Source organism: Macrobrachium nipponense, chromosome 13 (assembly GCF_015104395.2).
Source record: "Macrobrachium nipponense isolate FS-2020 chromosome 13, ASM1510439v2, whole genome shotgun sequence".
Taxonomy (NCBI): domain Eukaryota; kingdom Metazoa; phylum Arthropoda; class Malacostraca; order Decapoda; family Palaemonidae; genus Macrobrachium; species Macrobrachium nipponense.
In genome coordinates, this window is record NC_087206.1 from 79,482,660 (window position 1) to 79,502,319 (window position 19,660).

The window sequence follows — 19,660 nt, forward strand, 5'->3', positions numbered from 1 at the left end:
GTTGGTCTCGCTACCATACAACTGGTGTCTAACACCTTCCTAGTACCTTAGGTAAGATGCATTTGTAGCGCCTCAGTGGCATTGTTGGTATGGTATTGGCGTCCCACCTTGGTGGTCGCAGGTTTGATTCTCGCCCATTCCATTGAGGAGTGAGAGATGTGTATTTCTGGTAATAGAAGTTCACTCTCGACGTGGTTCGGAAGTCACGTAAAGCCGTTGGTCCCGTTGCTGAATAACCACTGGTTCCATGCAACGTAAAAACACCATACAAACAAAAAGATGCATTTGTCTGAGAAGAGTTTTGACAACTACACAACCTGTTGAGCAGCTACCACAGATCCCAAGGACTTTGTGGGTGATATCCTTAAGTTTGTTTGTATGGTGCTTTTACGTTGCATGGAACCAGTGGTTATTCAGCAATGGGACCAACAGCTTTACGCGACTTCCAAACCATGTTTAGAGTGGAGTTAGTCTGATGCTTCCAGACATCTGCTTTTATTTGTGCTACCAAAACATCACTCTTCATTTTTCCAAACTGTATGTCACATCCATTATACTTGGAATAGCAAGGAACATGAAATTTAGGCTGATGACCAAGCACTGATACCTATGAGATCATTCAGTGCAGAAATGCAGAGTAAAAACATTTGAAAAGTGTCAAATCCTCACATTTGCACTATGAAACAATTGTTAGGTGAGGGTGGAGAGTAAGATGGGCGAAAGAGAACATCAACGGAGATACAGCAAAAAGAACGAAAGGAGTTGCAGATTGCGACCCAAGGGAAGGGGAAACTACAAAGAACCTTGGGTAATGCCTATGGCACACCACAAGGTGCACTGACAGCACTAGCCACCCTATGGAATGTGCATCATAATACTTGGATTAAACATTAAGATACAAAAACATTATCTACTATTATGTTGCCTTTCTAGTCAGCCATGGAGAAATCACAGGCAACTGGAAATTAATTCTTTCTCCTATTTAGTCCTGTACATAATTAGCAGCATAGAAAGAATGCAGGATCACTGTTGAACCTTATGCAATCTTGAAGAATACAAAGTTACTGTGTGATAATTTCTTTCAGAACTCCCTCTCTCGGCATACAGCAGACAAACTTTTCTACGGTCTTGACCAGGTAACTTCTTCAACTAGGCAAAAGTATTAGCAGGCACACATTGGCAAAACAACACAGTTCTGTTAGCATTAAGTATGTGTCCAAAGCTTCACAAGGAACCTTATATGGATACTAAATCTGCACTCTGGTCTTGCAACAGAAGAGCCAACCTTCAAATGCCCTGTAACCAATGAGGCCTGACAGCCCTACAAACTTTTTGGGAGCCATCTTCAGTTTGGTACTCATGAATCATTACCACTGCCAATCAGTTTATGAAACCACAACAAGACATCCTTTAAGATTTCCTTATGCCTTGGCTGTAACATTATGTTAAGCCTCTTACCTACAAACAAGAAAAAGATGTATGAGTCAACTTAAATAGTACACAACTGTAGCAAAGATGCTCTATCTGTTTGACTAGTCAAGAAAACACTATTGTTGTACTTAATATGGAGCAGCATGGTGGCCTACTATGTACACATTCATCCTACCCCTATTTCTTTTGTGGAATCAACTGTTATGTACATTAAAAACCAGACAAAAACTTCAGTAACTACCCTAATACACTACTGAACATTATTTAAGTTTAACCCTTTAACGCCAATTGGATGTATTAAACGTCGACATAAATTGTCTGTCGGGTTTTTTAAAAAATTCGTGGAAAAATACTTATAGGCCTCCCAGGCAAAAACTTTTGAATCACGCGCCTTGGGGGATGCTGGGAGCTCACGGATCAAGGCGGTTTTGTTTACAATTGTTATGCAGGCGCGGAAGCGCGAATTTCTTTCTTATCGCACTAAAAAGTATCAGTGACATATCTCAGAAATTATTTCGTCATTGACATAATTTTTGCACCATTTTAAATTAGCCGTTACATGGAGTATTATATATGAAAATGTGTGCAATTTCATGTAAAAAAAAAAAAAAAAAAACAAAAAAAAAAAAAAAAAAAAACAAAAAAAAAAAAAATACTCATGATTGTAGCTTTTATCAGTTTTGAAATATTTTCATATAAATAACCATGTGCCAAAATTTCAACCTTCGGTCAACTTTGACTACCAAAATGGTCGAAAAACGCAATTGTAAGCTAAAACTCTTATATTCTAGTAATAATCAATCATTTACCTTCATTTTGCAACAAATTGGAAGTCTCTAGCACAATATTTAAATTTATGGTGAATTTATGAAAAAAACTTTCCTTATGTCTGCGCGGTAACTTCCGAAAAAATCATAAATTTTTTCGTGCAATTGTGGTAATGTTTGCACCATTTTAAATTAGCCGTTACATAAAGTTTTATATATGGAAATGTGTGCAATTTCATGCACAATACAACTAGAAACAACCCATAGTTGTAGCTTTTAACAGTTTTGAAATATTTTCATATAAATAACGATGTGCCAAAATTTCAACCTTGACTTTACCGAAATGGTCGAAAAACGAAATTGTAAGCTAAAATACTTATATTCTAGTAATATTCAATCATTTACCTTCATTTTGCAACAAATTGGAAGTCTCTAGCACAATATTTTTATTTATGGTGAATTTATGAAAAAAAAAAATTTCCTTACGTCCGCGTGGTAACTTCCGAAAAAAATCAGAATTTTTTTTGATCGATTGTCGTAATGTTTGCACCATTTTAAATTAGCCGTTACATAAAGTTTTATATATGAAAATGTGTGCAATTTCATGTAGAATACAAAAAAAATAATTGAAGGTTGTAGCTTTTCTCATTTTTGAAATATATGCATATAAATCACGATAAATAGAAAAAAACCACGCTTGGTCAACTTTGACTCTACCGAAATGGTCGAAAAACGCAATTGTAAGCTAAAACTCTTACAGTCTAATAATGTTCAGTCATTTATCTTCATTTTGAAACAAATTCGAAGTCTCTAGCACAATATTTAGATTTATGGTAAATTTAAATTAAAAAAAACTTTCCTCCGCACGCGGATTCTCCGCCGCAAATCTCCAAAATGCGTACATCGCATTCTGTAATATTTGCTCCGTTTCATAGAGTTTTATATATGAAAATGTGCGCAATTTCATGTAGAATACAACAAAAATTAATTGAAGGTTATAGCTTTTCTCATTTTTGAAATATTTGCATATAAAAAATATAAAAAACTAGACATTTGGTCAACTTTAACTCGTCCGAAATAATAAAAAACTGCAATTGTAAGCTAAAACTCTCACAGTATAGTAATATCCAATCATTTATCTTCATTTTGAAACAAATTGAAAGTCTCTAGAACAATATTTAGATTTATTGTGAATTTTTGAAAAAACATTTTTTTACATCCGCGCGTTACGAATTCATGCATCTTGTGATAATATTTTCTCTGTGTTGCTTTGATCGTTTTACAATGTGTTATATACCAAAGTGATCGTAATTTAGTGTACAATACAACAACAAAAATTAACTCATTAGCTTTAACTGTTTTGCTCAGCGCCATTTGAAAACAATTATATATGAAATTTTTTTTTCGTGTTATCATATATCGCATTATTTATATATGATAATGACATTTTTTCATTTCTGATGGTTGCATACTAAACTTCAGGCAATGACAAAAAATGGAGCCAAAAATGAACTATTAATCTTGAAAACTAAGCTTGCTGTGATTTTTTGAAAATATTTTTTCCGCTTCGGCGCTCACTTCGAGACCCCCTCGGCATACGGGAGACGATTTTTATTATACCCCTTCAGGGTTAGAGTTAATAATAAATTTACAAACAATTTTTGGAAACAATACACAAAGCTTCAGTTGACTGCACTTAACTAGATGGTGGAAATGGTAAAGCCTAGCAAATTATATCCAATTTTTCCTAAATATGTTTCAATACTAATTTATATTAGTTTTGTAAAATCTCCGCATAGTACATAAATAATGACCATGTCTATTTTATCATCATAGCTTATACTGTACATACGTAACTATGGTCACTTAAAAAAAAACAAGTCTAGCTGTACTGTAAAAAAAGAAAAATTGTGCATGGACTAAAAAATCTCACACTAATGCTTGTAACATTTTTCTGATAAAATGATAATTGTAATGTACATGTTCATAACAAAAACAGCATGAATTATAACACAATACACTTCAGAACACTCCACCTAACTGCCATAGTATGTTACAATAATAAACTGGTAACCTGTAATAAGCAACTTCTACATGGTTAACCAACTTACATTAGACATTTCCCATACTACTTACATTATTGTACTGGATCACTTGTGCTTTTTTGTATCTCAAAATGCAATAGTGCACAAATATTGCACCTTTAGTACAACACAAATTGTACGAGACAATGCACCATTACTGTGTAATGCCTAACTGCAGCTGGTGTTAGTTCGGAAGTGCAAAGCAAGTCCCAAATTTTCTCTAGATACTTTAATGAATTTTAATCATGATCCACTATATGTTGCTCTATTTATCAAAAAGGTGTATATATTTGTATTACAAGGTGATAACCTATGCACAATTGTATAACAATATTTTACCTTTGGTTAGTAAAGTAAATCCTAAGATGTTGCAGATATTGTTGGATTTAACAAAATTTTTTTAGTAAATCATGAAAGAGTGAAAAGTTATAAAAGACAATTGACTTAAAAGTGTATCCCAGGCAATTTTGCAATATTACACTACAGAAAACCAGCATTTTATTTCAATTTCTAAATCATTTCAACTATGCAATGAAGGGTGCTGTTCACTTTGGTTAATCCCCCAACTAACGTTTACCAACACTCATTTAAGTTCATCTTAAAACAATACATACCAGCAATAACTTACCAGTTCACTTTCCAACTTTTCTTGTACATATGTATGCAGCTTCTCTTTTGAATGCATGACACCTCTCAAGGTCGACTCTGGGATTCTACACTTTGCTGTTACATACGGCATAGTCCACCATAAGTTCCGAGTTTGCAGTGGCCATGCCATCAGCTCACCTTCAGGCATAGCAGCACATAGTGACTACCCCCTCCAGAAAAATAGCAACAGTTATGCACATTACTGGAAATGCTGCTTAGAGAAGACAATAGTCAGTCACAAGTCATGTGAATGAGACCATTTCTGTAAACTTAGCACAAACCACTCATGAAGCACCTATTAACATGTTTTTTTTCCAGTCCTTCTCCTCATCAATTAGACAATAACACAATATACATACTGTCTTCATGTCAATCAACTTATGTACAAACTCTGCTAGTTTACCTGGCTGGCAGAGGTATTTAATGCTCTCTCGTCCTAACTATTTAATCTTACTTATTACGGATTGATTAGTTTTGTTTAATCACATGCAAAACTAATCTGTTTAAAAATATCCAGGTACACAATTTGGGCCTTTCAATAACATTTACCATAACTGCAGAAATTAGTGAAAATACTACTTTTGACATTCACAGAGGTTATATTAAATTTTTGCAAAAGTAGCTGTGACATTAAAAAGACCCCTGGAGCACCATTTGAGAGGAATCATGCTACTCTGATTTTACATATCCCATTTGAATATGTTATCCCTTATCTGCAGCTACTAACTAGAAAAATTCACGAGTCTTATAAAGCCCTGATCACAAAATAACAACATGAAAACAAATTACAGTTTTTCTTGAAAACCCTGATCCATTCTGGGTAAAATTAATTTCCCAAAATAAAATCTTTTGGGCATAATCAATTCTCTAAAACTCTTATTCCTAAGGTAAAATTAAAGTCAGAGCAATTATTAATATTTAATCTAAAGCAGCATACAAAATTTCAGGTTGAGATTGTATCTATTGCCAATTTTATGAAAGCAGTAATTCAGGCTATTTATGATAATGGGGTGACAAAACACTTAATGCAAGATATCATAAGGCCTAATATTAATACACTATGTGGAATGAGTCATGTACAGTACATAGGACACATGATTACATGGTAATAGGGCAACATTGATGTGGAAACCGCAATCTAACGTGTCCAGAGAAATTCATCAGTAAGTACCAAAATCTTCCTAAACACAAAGGCTTCTGTTTGCTTGGATTCAGCTGTTAGACTAAAGTAACTTTGCCAATGGCATTTCAACTGACAGCATACACCTAATTAGCACTATGTAGGCCTTTTGTTAAGGTTACTTGGTCTAACTGGAATAGACTTTTCCGGAAGAAAAAGATAGAGAAAGAAGCAAAGATTCATGGCATGCTATAATAAGGGGTCTTCAAGTACACACAAATTTAAATATGAAAGGTGCCCAAAAAGGAGAAAAAAGGTGAAAACCCATGATTGCGTTACCCACAAAAATGCATCTAAGTTAACGTCTCAAAACGATTCTCTGGAGGATGTTCTCTGGCCCTGTGCTGCAGTTGCTTTGCATTTCATTTTATACTTACAGTTACGAATAAAAGTCCTAACATTTAAAACAGACAAAAAGGCACCGTAGATACAGGGCCAAAAAACATATTTGCCCTTTAAATGTGATCCCCACCAAAGTTCACGAGTAACGTTTAAATTTCAAAGGCTGGGGGGATACAAAAATACTGTATACTTACACACTTTTTTCCTTCAAATAATGCCAAACTAAAAGTTCACTGGAATTTGAGAAGGTTTTAAAGAGGCAGACTAGAACATACAGAAAAATAATTTGTTGTGGCCCAAAAATAAAAAAGTTCATCCTTAAGAAATATGTATCATTTGCAATCACTGCACCCAAAATGCCCAGTAATCACATACTGGGTCACTTTCCACTGTCACTACAGATCTAGAGTACGTGATAATGGAGTACCTCAGCTTCTTGGCCAGGGTCAGCCCCCACTAATGTCCCACCTCCCATAGTGAGAGGGTTGTCCCTCTAAACAGTCCAATTTTAAATTTGCTAAGGATGTTTATCATGAGGAACAGCCTAGGCTAAAAGTTTACCTGCTGGGGCGAGTCATGATGAATATGACTACTGGGGGCACCGCATAGGTACAACCTGAATTGGTGTTACTAATACCAAGGTAAGTTATTTTGCTCTTTCATCAACTTTTTGTTGATCCTAGGGTTTATCATTGATTTTTTTTTAAAAATTAATACATTATAATAATAATAATAATAATAATGCAATTACTAGTTGCCCATAGCATAAGTACGCGTCCATTCTCGTGCAATGCGAATAGCCTCCGATTCATTCACCTGTTAAAAAAAAAAAAAATCCATTAGAAAAAGTCAATTCTGTTAATCTTAGACATTCGAAAATGAAATACTACATGTATATAACTTTACAACTTTATAACTAGTGACATGTGCTAGGGGGCACTGCCAACTCACCTTTGGCAAGCTGGGACAAATGTGGGGATGTTTAGAGGCGCAGATTATAATAGAAAGCTTCAGGTTTACATGCATAAAAATGACAATTTTTTTTTTTTATCAATTTGTATTTTTCATACCTAACAAACCCTCATAGTCTTAACAATAAGAATCTTGCGCCAGCTGGAAATTGGTTAAAAACAATCAAAGATTGTAAAGCAAGGAATCTGTGGCATCTGGCAACTCATGTGTATACATGGTGGAAACTGGTCACTGACCAGGCATGGAACCTCATGACGTGATAAGTCTTTCTTTGACCATCTTGGAGAGTAGTCACTTTTGCTCTCCTCTCTCGTCGGTAGCTCTGTTTGCCTGTGATTTCTTTTCAGTGTGTTTGTGTGTGTGATTTGTTTTTATCATGGAGTCATTGGATCTAATGTCATTGCCGAGAGGGAGGAGGCTATACAATCTGCTTCCTTTATTTTAGATTCTGAATTAAACAAGATGGCTTGAAATTTGTTCCTATAAGCCTTTGTTGTAAATAATCTTATGTAGTATGTACCCACACTCAGTGATGAATGGACAGGTCCACCTCTACCCATATATGCCAGTTTGAACCTTCAATACAACATGGCAATACTGATATGCTGGCTCATAGGGTTCTGTGTTAGTCTAGTTCATCAGATTGAGACACTCTGAAAGGGGTTCTGGGGAATCTTGCCTATAGTATGGAAAATCCAAGTGAGTAGATTGCAAATCATGGCCTCAGAGAAGACTGAAGAGAACACAATGTCCTTGGACAAGTACTACTAGGTTACAAAGCTTACCTGCAAATTAAGACTGTCAACATAGTATATGAAAGGGGGCAAAAGGAAAGGAAGAAACAAGTCACCTCTCTAGTCTGCTTTACCAACCTAAGCCAAACCATGAACTTTATGCATGATGCTAACCTTCCCAAAAGGAGCTAACCCCCTAAGAAATGACTTAGCAACCATTACTGGGACTAGGCAATGAGTGCAAGTTCTTATTGGTATCTTGTAAAGTAACCAGTTATTTAAACTAGACTTCTACCATCAATGTCTGACCTACAATCTGCCTGAAAAAGCAAGCAAGGATCTAGATATTCTCTTACTACAAGACTCGGGAGAGAAATCTGCTCATCAACAAAGGACCATGACCTGGCAGATGTACAGGACAGTCACACCAAAGCATGAGTCATTCTACAAGTTCTTAGAGAAGAAATATACACAGGTTTTCCTATAGTCTGCAGGTGACTGAACTACACTCAAGAAACTTATTTCTCTTGCTCAGTCATTGGCAATGAGAGCAACATTCTCTACTTTGCATTAGTAGTAAATGATATAAAACAATCAGTGATGAAATATAAACATACGACTGAAAATAAAATAAATTTCCAAGGCCAACGGTGGCTAACTTCAAGATAACATTTTATACAGCCTGCTTTGTAAGTGATAAAAGATATTCTGCAAATATAAATAAAATAAATACAAAAGAAAAAAACCACTGATGCCTGCAAACAAATATACTGGAGCTGTATGTACGGGAGACAAGGTATACTATATTGTATGGCAGAATTCATCAATTTTATATGTATGCCATTAGAATCAGCATAGGCATAAACCTTAATGTTTTGTACTTTCCACATTGTAACTGGTGATGCAATTATAACAGCAAACATTAAATTGGGTATAACATTGTCTCACAACAATAAACTGACTGTTTACTACTGTATAGCGAGCTTAATTATGATCTACACATGTATGTTCACTGAATGACCGATTGACAAAAATTTGGCTATAAAGCAATCAAAGGGGCACTTTCAGTTATTCAGTGCTTATGACAGTGAAAAGGGAGTTGGAGCGGTAGGACAGTAAGCTGAAAGAAGAGTTACAAATCTGGTGCAGCTAGGACTCAAAAGGAAACTGCCAACAACCTTTACCAAATATGGTGCATCTAGGGGCCAAAAGGAAACTGCCAACAACCTTTACTACGCACACACATACAAAAATCCTTTGACAACTCCAACATGATGGAAAATCTACTTAAGATCCCAATCACAAATAGGGAACAACCTGTAGTAACAGGATGTCATTTTGTACAGTTCTCAATATAATGTGGTTTGGATACCGCAATAAGTCGTAGGTTCAGTTGCTAAGTAATCAATTGGCTCATAGCCATGTAAAAATATCACATTTTTTGGGCCAGCCTTCTGTGGTCTAGTTAAACTAATATATACTTAATTCAATGCATATCCTAGACTGTTAGAGGAAGGGGAATCATGTGCATATCCTAGACTGTTAGAGGAAGGGGAATCATGTGCATATCCTAGACTGTTAGAGGAAAGGGAATCATGTGCATATCCTAGACTGTTAGAGGAAAGGGAATCATGTGCATATCCTAGACTGTTAGAGGAAGGGGAATCATGTGCATATCCTAGACTGTTAGAGGAAAGGGGAATCATGTGCATATCCTAGACTGTTAGAGGAAAGGGAATCATGTGCATATCCTAGACTGTTAGTAGGCCAAAGGGTTAATCATGTGCATATCCTAGACTGTTAGAGGAAGGGGAATCCTGTGCATATCCTAGACTGTTAGAGGAAGGGGAATCCTGTGCATATCCTAGACTGTTAGAGGAAGGGGAATCCTGTGCATATCCTAGACTGTTAAGGAGGGAATAAATGTGTATCTACTGTTAGAGGAGGGGAATCATTCATATCCTAGACTGTTAGAGGAAAGGGAATCATGTGCATATCCTAGACTGTTAGAGGAAAGGGAATCATGTGCATATCCTAGACTGTTAGAGGAAAGGGAATCATGTGCATATCCTAGACTGTTAGAGGAAGGGGAATCCTGTGCATATCCTAGACTGTTAGAGGAAAGGGAATCATGTGCATATCCTAGACTGTTAGAGGAAAGGGAATCATGTGCATATCCTAGACTGTTAGAGGAAAGGGAATCATGTGCATATCCTAGACTGTTAGAGGAAGGGGAATCATGTGCATATCCTAGACTGTTAGAGGAAAGGGAATCATGTGCATATCCTAGACTGTAAGAGGAAGGGGAATCATGTGGCCAGTAGTCAAACCAAAAACACTGCTACTTGCCGAGTCTTAAGATGGGGAAAGGCTACCAGTATAGTCATACTGTTACTAAAGGCTACGTCGTAAGATTACAATGTGAAAGGCTATCAGCATAACATGTTAAGATGTGCACTTCGATCACCTTATAACAGTATATCTCAACCTGCATCACTTCCCTAACTGCATCTCATAAGCTGCATCCTAATTCTTGTTTCTCTTGTCTTACTGCTTGAGATGGTCAATTAGAGTTAGGGGTATCCTTTCTCTGCAAACTTACCTTCCAAAGTTCTGCTACATCATTTGCTAAAGGATCATCTGGATTAGGCGCAGAAAGTAGAGCTTGGATAGACAACAAAACCGTCCTTATCTGCAGAGCAGGGCTCCACTTATCTGAAATCAATGAAAATATTGTAAAATGACTATTAGCTGATATCTAAGTCAAAATGAAACTACCTAGAACACAACAAAAACTCATTGGTCAATCATCTCAAAAAGCAACAATTTCCAACATTTTCTGGCATCAAAGACATATTCCAATTCTGATCAGCAGCACGCAAGAAAAAAAAAATTCCATACTACATAAATTGAAAGATTTTTTTGCTTTGTGCCTTCAACCATTTCAATGCACTGAAGCGGAGTGGTTTAGGTTGATACAGCATACTGTAGTGTAATTTCTTCAGTTCATTTAGATTAATTTTAAAAATGTTATTGTTATAATACAATTAAGTTTGTTCATACTTACCTGGCAGATATATATATAGCTGTATTCTCCGAAGTCCGACAGAATTTCAAAACTCGCGGCACACGCAGTGGGCGGCCAGGTGGTAGTACCCATTCCCGCCGCTGGGAGGCGGATATCAGGAACCATTCCCTTTTATTTTCTATTCATATTTTATCAGTGCCACTGTCTCCTGAGGGGAGGTGGGTGGGCACTTAATTATATATATCTGCCAGGTAAGTATGAACAAACTTAATTGTATTATAACAATAACATTTTGTTCATGAAACTTACTTGGCAGATATATATATAGCTGAATCCCACCTTCGGATGGTGGGAAGAGACAGAATAGGATTTGTAGGAAACTTAAATTAAGTAGATGATATACACCTTGGTTCCTCACCTGTTAGCAAAGTAGACTCTGTGATTACTGTCACTTCAGCCTGCTTGTGCTTAACCAGAGTTGCCAGCCAGGTGGAGACCTGTAGTGCTGGTGCGCTCTGGATGCTCTGTCAACGGGGACGTGACCTCAATGTGACAAGAGCATAGAGCCATACAAATGAGGGCAACGAAGCAACTGACCACCACCTGACCAACTATCCAAGACCCCCTGAACACTAAGCTAAGAGATGGGAGGTCTTCACCAAAGCCTCACCACAACCAAAAAACACAACAACTAAAACCTAACCTAAACCTAACTAAAGGATAGGGAGAGAGCTACCTTCAGCCCCCAAGACTGTGTCTGCAGAAACGTATGGCCCAAGAGAACAACAGTCCTCGTATATCGTTCTCACATCTCTCAAGTAGTGTGAGGCGAATACTGAATTGCTCCTCCAAAAGGTGGCGTCAAGGATGTCCTTGATCGACATGTTCCTTTGGAAGGCAAGCGAGGTTGCGACAGCTCTGACCTCGTGAGCTTTCACTCGCAAGAGGCTCAAATCGATCTGTGTGGAAGACGAATGAGCCTCTTTAATGACGTCCCTCAGAAAGAACGCCAAAGCGTTCTTGGACAATGGTATATCGGGTCGTTTAACCGAACACCAGAGATTATCTGAGGGACCTCGTACCTCTTTAGTCTTGTGGACATAAAACTTTAGAGTCCTGACAGGGCACAGGACTCTCTCAGGTTCTTGGCCCACAAGGCTTCTCATACCCTTGATTTCGAAGCTCCTTGGCCAAGGGTTCGAGGGCGGGTTTTCATTCTTTGCTAAGAAAGTGGGACTCAAAGAGCAGACAGCGTTGTCCCCTTTGAAGCCCACTCTCTTACAAATGGCCTGAATTTCGCTAACTCTCTTCGCCGTCGCCAGAGCAGTTAGGAAAAGAGCCTTCTTAGTCAAGTTCCTAAGAGACGCTTCATGTAGAGGTTCGAAAGGACTCGACATTAAAAGTCTAAGGACTAAATCCAAGTTCCAAGAAGGAGGCCTCGCCTGAGGTATCTTGGATGTCGTCTCAAATGATCTCAGGAGATCGTGAAGATCCCTATTATCAGACAGGTCAAGTCCTCTGTGTCGGAACGACTGCCGACAGCATACTCCTATATCCCTTGATGGTCGGGACAGCCAGCTTCTGTACATTTCTTAAAATAGCAGGAAATCGGCTATCTGGCTCACAGAGGTAGTGGAAGAGGAAATTCCCTCCTTTCTACACCATGCCCTGAAGGAAGCCCACTTCGACTGGTAAACAGCTCTCGAGGACGTTCTCCTAGCATTGGCGATCGCCTTTGCAGCTGCTCTAGAAAAACCTCTCGCTCTGGCCAGCTTTTCGATAGTCTGAACGCAGTCAGACCCAGAGCGGAGAGGTTTCGGTGATATCTTGCGAAGTGGGGCTGTCTGAGTAGATCTTTCCTCCAGGGCAAGGTCCTCGGAAAGTCTATGATGAAAGACATTACCTCCGTGAACCATTCCTTCGCGGGCCACATCGGGGCGATCAGGGTCAACCTCGTCCCCTCCGATGCCGCGAACTTCCTTACTACTTCCCCCATGATCTTGAATGGCGGGAAGGCATACAAGTCTAGGTTCGTCCAGTCCCAGAGCAGAGCGTCTATCGCGACTGCTCCCGGATCCAGCACAGGGGAGCAATAAAGAGGCAACCTCTTTGTTCTCGACGTCGCAAAAAGGTCGACTAGCGGACACCCCCACAGCCTCCAGAGCTCTCGACAGACGTCCTGGTGCAACGTCCATTCCGTCGGCAGGATCTGATCTTGTCGGCTGAGAAGGTCTGCTCTGACGTTCTGGACTCCCGCGATAAATCTCGTCAGGATCCTTATCCGTCTCGCATCTGCCCACAGCAGAATCTCCCTCGCTAAATAAAACAGAGGACGTGAGTGTGTACCTCCCTGCTTCTTTAGGTACGCCAGGGCTGTGGTGTTGTCCGAGTTGACTTGGACTACTTTCTCTGCAACTTTTCGTTGGAAGAACTTTAGCGCCAGAAAAACCGCCGCTAGTTCTTTTACATTGATGTGCCAGGACACCTGTTTCCCCTCCAGGTGCCTGACACTTCCTCCCCTCCCAGTGTTGCTCCCCATCCCGACACCGAGGCGTCGGAAAACAACACTAGGTCTGGGCTCAGAAGCTTTAGGGACAACCCCTCTCGAAACTTCCGAGGATCTAACCACCATCTTAGATGGTTCTTCACCGATTTGGTGATGAAAAGGGTCGCATTCAGATCCTCTCTGACTCTCCATTCGTCTGCTAAGAAAACTGGAGAGGTCTGAGGTGAAGTCTTCCCAGGGAAACAAACTTTTCCAGCGATGAAATGGTTCCCAGCAGACTCATCCATTCCCTCGCCGAGCAAGCTTCCTTCCCCAGGAAGGCCGAAACTCTCTCTAAGCCTTGCAGCTGTCGTTCCTGGGACGGAAACGCTCGAAAAGCCACTGAATCCATCTGAATCCCCAGATACACGATGGACTGTGTTGGGGTCAGATGCGACTTTTCGAGGTTGACTAGAAGTCCCAGGGACTTCGCCAAGGCCAACGTGAAGTGAAGGTCCTTCAGACACCTTTCTTCTGACGATGCTCTGATAAGCCAATCGTCGAGATACAGGGACACTCTTATTCCTGCAGAATGTAACCATCTCGCTACGTTCTTCATGAGCATGGTAAATACCATCGGAGCGTGCTTAAACCGAAACAAAGGGCTCGGAATTGCCAAACTTTGTCCCTTAGCATAAACCTCAGAAACTTTCTTGAAAGAGGGTGGATAGGCACGTGAAAGTATGCGTCCTGTAGGTCCAAGGACACCATCCAGTCGCCCGGTCTTAAGGCTCCTAGAACCGACTGAGGTGTTTCCATCTTGAATTTTTTCTTTTCTACGAAAAGATTCAGGCTGCTTACGTCCAAGACTGGACGCCACCCCGACGACTGCTTTGGTACCAGGAAAAGTCTGTTGTAGTATCCTGGTGACCCCAGGTCTAAGACTGCTCCACCGCCTCTTTTTTCATGATCATTTGTTCCAAAAGATCTAAAAGAACCTGCTGTTTCTCCCCTTGATACGACGGGGAAAGATCTCTGGGGGTCGTTGAAAGAGGAGGAGGGTCTACAAAGGGGATCTTGTACCCCTGTTCCACTATCTTGAGGGACCACGCATCTGTATCTCTCTCTCTCCACGCACCCGCAAAGAACTTTAGCCTGGCTCCGACAGGCATCTGAAGGACTTTCTTCTCATTTAGAGGATTTAGGTTTGAAGGACAACCTCTTCCTCTTGCCAAGTCTCCTGCCCTCCCCGAGGAGCAGCTCCTCGAGGGAGGAGGGTAGGAGCGCTACGAAAGGGTTTAACCTTCCTAGGAGGTCGTCCAGACGACGACGTGATAGGGACTGCGGGACGTCTAGAAGACTGGGCCAAGAGATCCTGGGTAGCCTTCTCTTGTAGGCTCACTGCCAGGTCCCTTACCATAGCCTGGGGGAAGAGATGGCTCGAAAGAGGTGCAAAGAGAAGCTCTGCTTTCTGCGATGCAGAAACAGACCTCGCTGTAAAATTGCATAAGAGCGCTCTCTTCTTGAGGAAAGCAGTGCCGAAATGAGACACTAACTCTTCCGAACCATCCCTGACGGCCTTGTCCATGCATGACAACACATTGGACAGCTCCCCCAGACTCAAAGAATCAGGACTCCTAGATTGAAGATCCAGGACTCCTAGGCACCAGTCTAGGAAGTTAAAGACTTCCAGAGTCTTTAACAGACCTTTCATGTGATGGTCGATCTCCGTTGGTGTCCAAGAAATCTTCGCGGACGCTAAAAGGGATCTCTTCTGGGCGTCTACCAGACTAGCAAAGTCCCCTTGGGAAGAAGACGGGATCTTAACTCCTACTTCAGATTTGGTCTCATACCAAATGCCGCCTTTCCCACTAAGTCTTGAAGGAGGAAGGGCGAAAGTCGACTTGCCCTGATCCTTCCGACGTTCCATCCAGTCCTGCAATTTCTTGAATGCTCTTTTATGGGACAAGGAAGTCTTCATCTCCACCACTTCCGAAACCTTGCCCGACTTCGAAGACGAAAACTGAGAGGGCGGAGACTTAGGAGCTGCAGGCTGGAACTTCTCCCCAAACAAAGAACGTAAAAGTCGTACCAGCACCTTGTAGTCGGAAACCGACGAAACTGACGGCTGTTCTTCCTCCACTGAGTCAGCCGGACTACTATGTTCTCCTTCCTCCCGAAGAGGCAAAGGAGATAGAACCTCTGGAGAGGGCGTGCGCCCAACGGGTCTAGCCTTCAACAAAGGCTTTCGAGGAAGACTAACATCAGCCTCTTCAAAGCGACCGACCTTCTGTCGATCTTTAGAGCTCGAACCACGAAGAGCGTCCTGACCGCGCTGCGCGTCAAGAGAGGAAACTCTTAGTCTTTCTCGAGGAGCGTCCTTACGTTTGACGCTCAAGCGTCCAGCTTTCGCTTTCAAAGCGTCCTTCTGAGCGCTCTCAAAAGCCTTCTCCACAGGCAAAGCGTCCCACAAAGCATCTCGACGAGCGTCTTCAAAAGCGTCCTCCAAGGCGTCCTGTCGAGCGTCCTCAAAGGCGTCCTGACGTGTGGGCGGAGACAGCGACGAACGCGGAGACAGAGAAGGAGACTGCCTCGTCCTCTTGACAGGCAGTCTAGCGTCCTTCCTTCGCTTAGGCTCAACTGCTGCTGGGCGAGTCTTCCGAGCCATTAAGGTCGACAATTGGTCTTGAAGCGACGCAAGAATACTCTTCGTAGGTGAAGAACCGAGAGGAGGTGAAGGGCTGCGCCTGCGAGAAGACGAGGGGCGGGGGGACGCCTCCTTCCTTCTCACAGGAACAGCAACCTGCCTCTCCGAGGCGCGAGAGAAGCGCTTCTCAGCGTCGTCCTCGGACGACGTCCTACCTCTCTTCTGAGGAGGAAACGCGTATACAACGCAGGCGAAGACCGCAACGAGAGCGGAGAGGAGGGGACGTAAAGAGTCCTCTCTAGAAAAGTCCTTTTCAACGGACGCGAGTCACTCCGAGAGCTCCACCCCTTGCGCGGGGAGGGCGCCTCGGAGGAACGAAAAACAGTCTTAAGGATGCGAGCCTGAGCACGCTCCTTGGCAGCCTGGGAAGCAGCAAACAGGTCCTGCCGAAGGGACGCCAGATCGGTGGGGAGCCCCCAGTAACCCTCTTGCGCTTTCGACATGCCCACTCCCTGAGGTCTGGGAGTCCGACAGAGGTCTAGACCTAGAGGCATTATGGGGCCGATCTGACGCCCCCTCCACAACACTAGGGGCACGATCACACACTTTACTCGGGCCGTTTTCAAGGGCCAACACTTTGGACTCTAGAGTGCGCAATGACTCTAGAATCAGAGAAAGGGCATTACCTTCTCCAGACACAGAACTAGGGCCCTCAGGCAACAACACAGGATTAGGTGAAGCAAATTCTACTGGTGTTAATATAGGCGAAATGTTACTTCCCTTACCTTTCGTAGAACCGCTCTTAGAGGAAGACCTCCTGATCCTATCGCGCTCCAACTTACGCCGATAGGATTCATACACCTTCCATTCATCCTCAGTCAAACTTTTGCATCAATGCAACGATCAACCAGCAAACAAACATGCCCCCTACACACCCCATACATACTGTGTGGGGGTCTACCGATGATTTCGGTAGCCTCACCTTGCAATCACTCCTCACACACACACTGAAGCTCACTGAACTTGATCCCGACATCACGTTCATAGAAAAGCCAATCCAAAATCCAAAAACAGTCCACTATCGCGTATGCCAATCCAACAATCCAGAGTCAAAACCAAAAGTCAATCCAGATACTTATAACGAGTCAAATCCAAAAATCCTGGGCGGAGGTCTGTAAACAGGTGTTTACCGACCGGCGACAGAAAAATATGAATAGAAAATGGGAATGGTTCCTGATATCCGCCTCCCAGCGGCGGGAATGGGTACTACCACCTGGCCGCCCACTGCGTGTGCCGCGAGTTTTGAAATTCTGTCGGACTTCGGAGAATACAGCTATATATATATCTGCCAAGTAAGTTTCATGAACAAAATACTTTTTTCAAGTTCACAGATTTTCCTAAGTTTTGCTTGAGGTCATGAAGGGTACTATACAGTACAAACAGTATGTAAGAGCAATGTTTCATCTCAGTATATGAAATTCAATGATCCTACAGCTGCTACAGTATTTCAAGATTTTGACAGAAATAAAATGTAGGTTTTATGCAGAAATTATTTCAAAAAAACACACGAACATGGCATGGCAAATAGAACAAAATAAAAATGGAATAGATTAAAAATTTTAATTGTCAAGCCCAGAAAAATTGCTACCATTAAATTTTATACAAGCAGCAGATGAATATAAGATTATCTTTGATTAAAATAGTCTTTTCAAACAAAAAAAAAAGGGAATGAAAATACAGGTACAATAATATTGATAGACAACACTCATGTACAATTTGATTTTGTTTTCAATTTTTTTGTTTATTCACTATTTTAACTGTGTGCAAGTTAATTAACTCTACTCATTCGGAGGATACACAGGAATCCTAATTAATGGCCAGCAAAAATAACCTTCCTCTCAGGCTTGATTAGACCTATGAAAAACAAAGCCTTTGCCATTCAGGATGCAAGCTAAATTTCAGACTCGTTTTGGGAGTGGTGGGGGGATATGGTACTCTATAAAAGATATTACTAAAAGATTCATCCCCAAAAAGGATAATCACTTAATATGTTCCCTTCCCCTTCTAGTACAATGCATAATATACTGAATGCTCTTGGCAGTGTCCTTTTGGCCCCAAGTTGCATTGCTGTCTACCTCTGCCTTCTATGAGTGAAGTTCTTAACAACTAGTCTAGCTTTCTAAATTACTAAAACCTTCTCTTCACCAATTTCCACCTCTTTCAGAAACAAAATCACTATGCAATCCCTGAATCAATAAGTACCTTAATGGCATAATTAAGCTACTTTATAATCATAATGTTGACAAGGCAGAGCAAGACTTTACAACTAAAACTGTAAACCTTAAATAAAGGGAAGGCTATTCTAAACTCGCTCCTCCTTTCAGAAATTGACCGCTACCGTTTTCTCTATAAACTCAAAAACAATGAGAATAAGACAGATCCCAGCCCTTCAAAATGCTAAACAAGACATAAAAGGCAGTGGAATTTGCCGACCTGTTTTGAGGTGGCTAAGGCTAGCACAAAAACAGGCTTGAGGAGAAGATCTCAGAGGCCTCACCACAGGGGCTCTATGGCACTAGAATTAGGCTGTGGAAGGGCAAGACAGTTCAAAGTTCCACTGAGCATGGACAAGTCACATGAGGAAGGGATCCTCTGACTTTTCAAGTTTTATAAATTAACATTTTTTATCTCTACAACTAAGAATCAATATCAAAAATATAAATGTAGGTCTGTGTGTGGGTGGGATGGTGGGAGGGGGCTGCCTACTTATGCAAGCTAAGCTATATCACACAAAGGAAGAAGATTCACTAACCTTTAAGAATATCTAGGCAAATTCTTCCTAGTTTATCAATGTTGGGGTGGTAAATTTTTGTCATAAATCTGGAAATGAAGTATATCACAATTAAAATACAAATTCCTAAATAACAGGCACTGACGTATGCACACAAAATATGAGAATTAGATTCTATAGAGCAATTCATTAGGGCAGAAAACTTCAAAATCAAACTACTCAAAAGATTTGAAACAAAGCAGAGCAATATATAGAAGACCCAGGATCAGTGTTTAAAATAAAAGGCACTCCCAAGTCCTGACAAAAGAATAAATTATTGCTCACCTTACTTTGGGGGCACTCATAGGATATTCTTCAGGAAGAAATAATTCTAGTTTAAAAACTCCTCCCTGAAATGGTGACCCTTCAGGACCTGTCAAGCAAAGTGAATTACATTAACCACTGAAGTGCAATATTTACCTCATCCATACATAATCCTCATCTACAGATAAGAAAAATTCACATTTTCAGCTGTTAAAAATATCATGGAATGCATAAAAATATTGTATCTA

At 40.7% G+C, this 19,660-nt stretch overlaps 1 protein-coding gene across 1 annotated transcript in view; it reads right to left on the minus strand.

The window, feature by feature from the left end:
- Positions 1-6,797: 6,797 nt before the first annotated feature.
- LOC135225373 (ubiquitin-conjugating enzyme E2 N) overlaps positions 6,798-19,660 on the minus strand; it is a 47,210-nt gene continuing 34,347 nt past the window's right edge. The window contains exons 5-7 of the mRNA XM_064264705.1: positions 19,131-19,198; positions 10,761-10,873; positions 6,798-7,268 (exon numbers count right to left, since the gene is read on the minus strand). Coding sequence (XP_064120775.1) covers positions 7,203-7,268; positions 10,761-10,873; positions 19,131-19,198 — 247 coding nt within the window. The 3' untranslated portion in view covers positions 6,798-7,202. The remainder of the gene's footprint in view (positions 7,269-10,760; positions 10,874-19,130; positions 19,199-19,660) is intronic.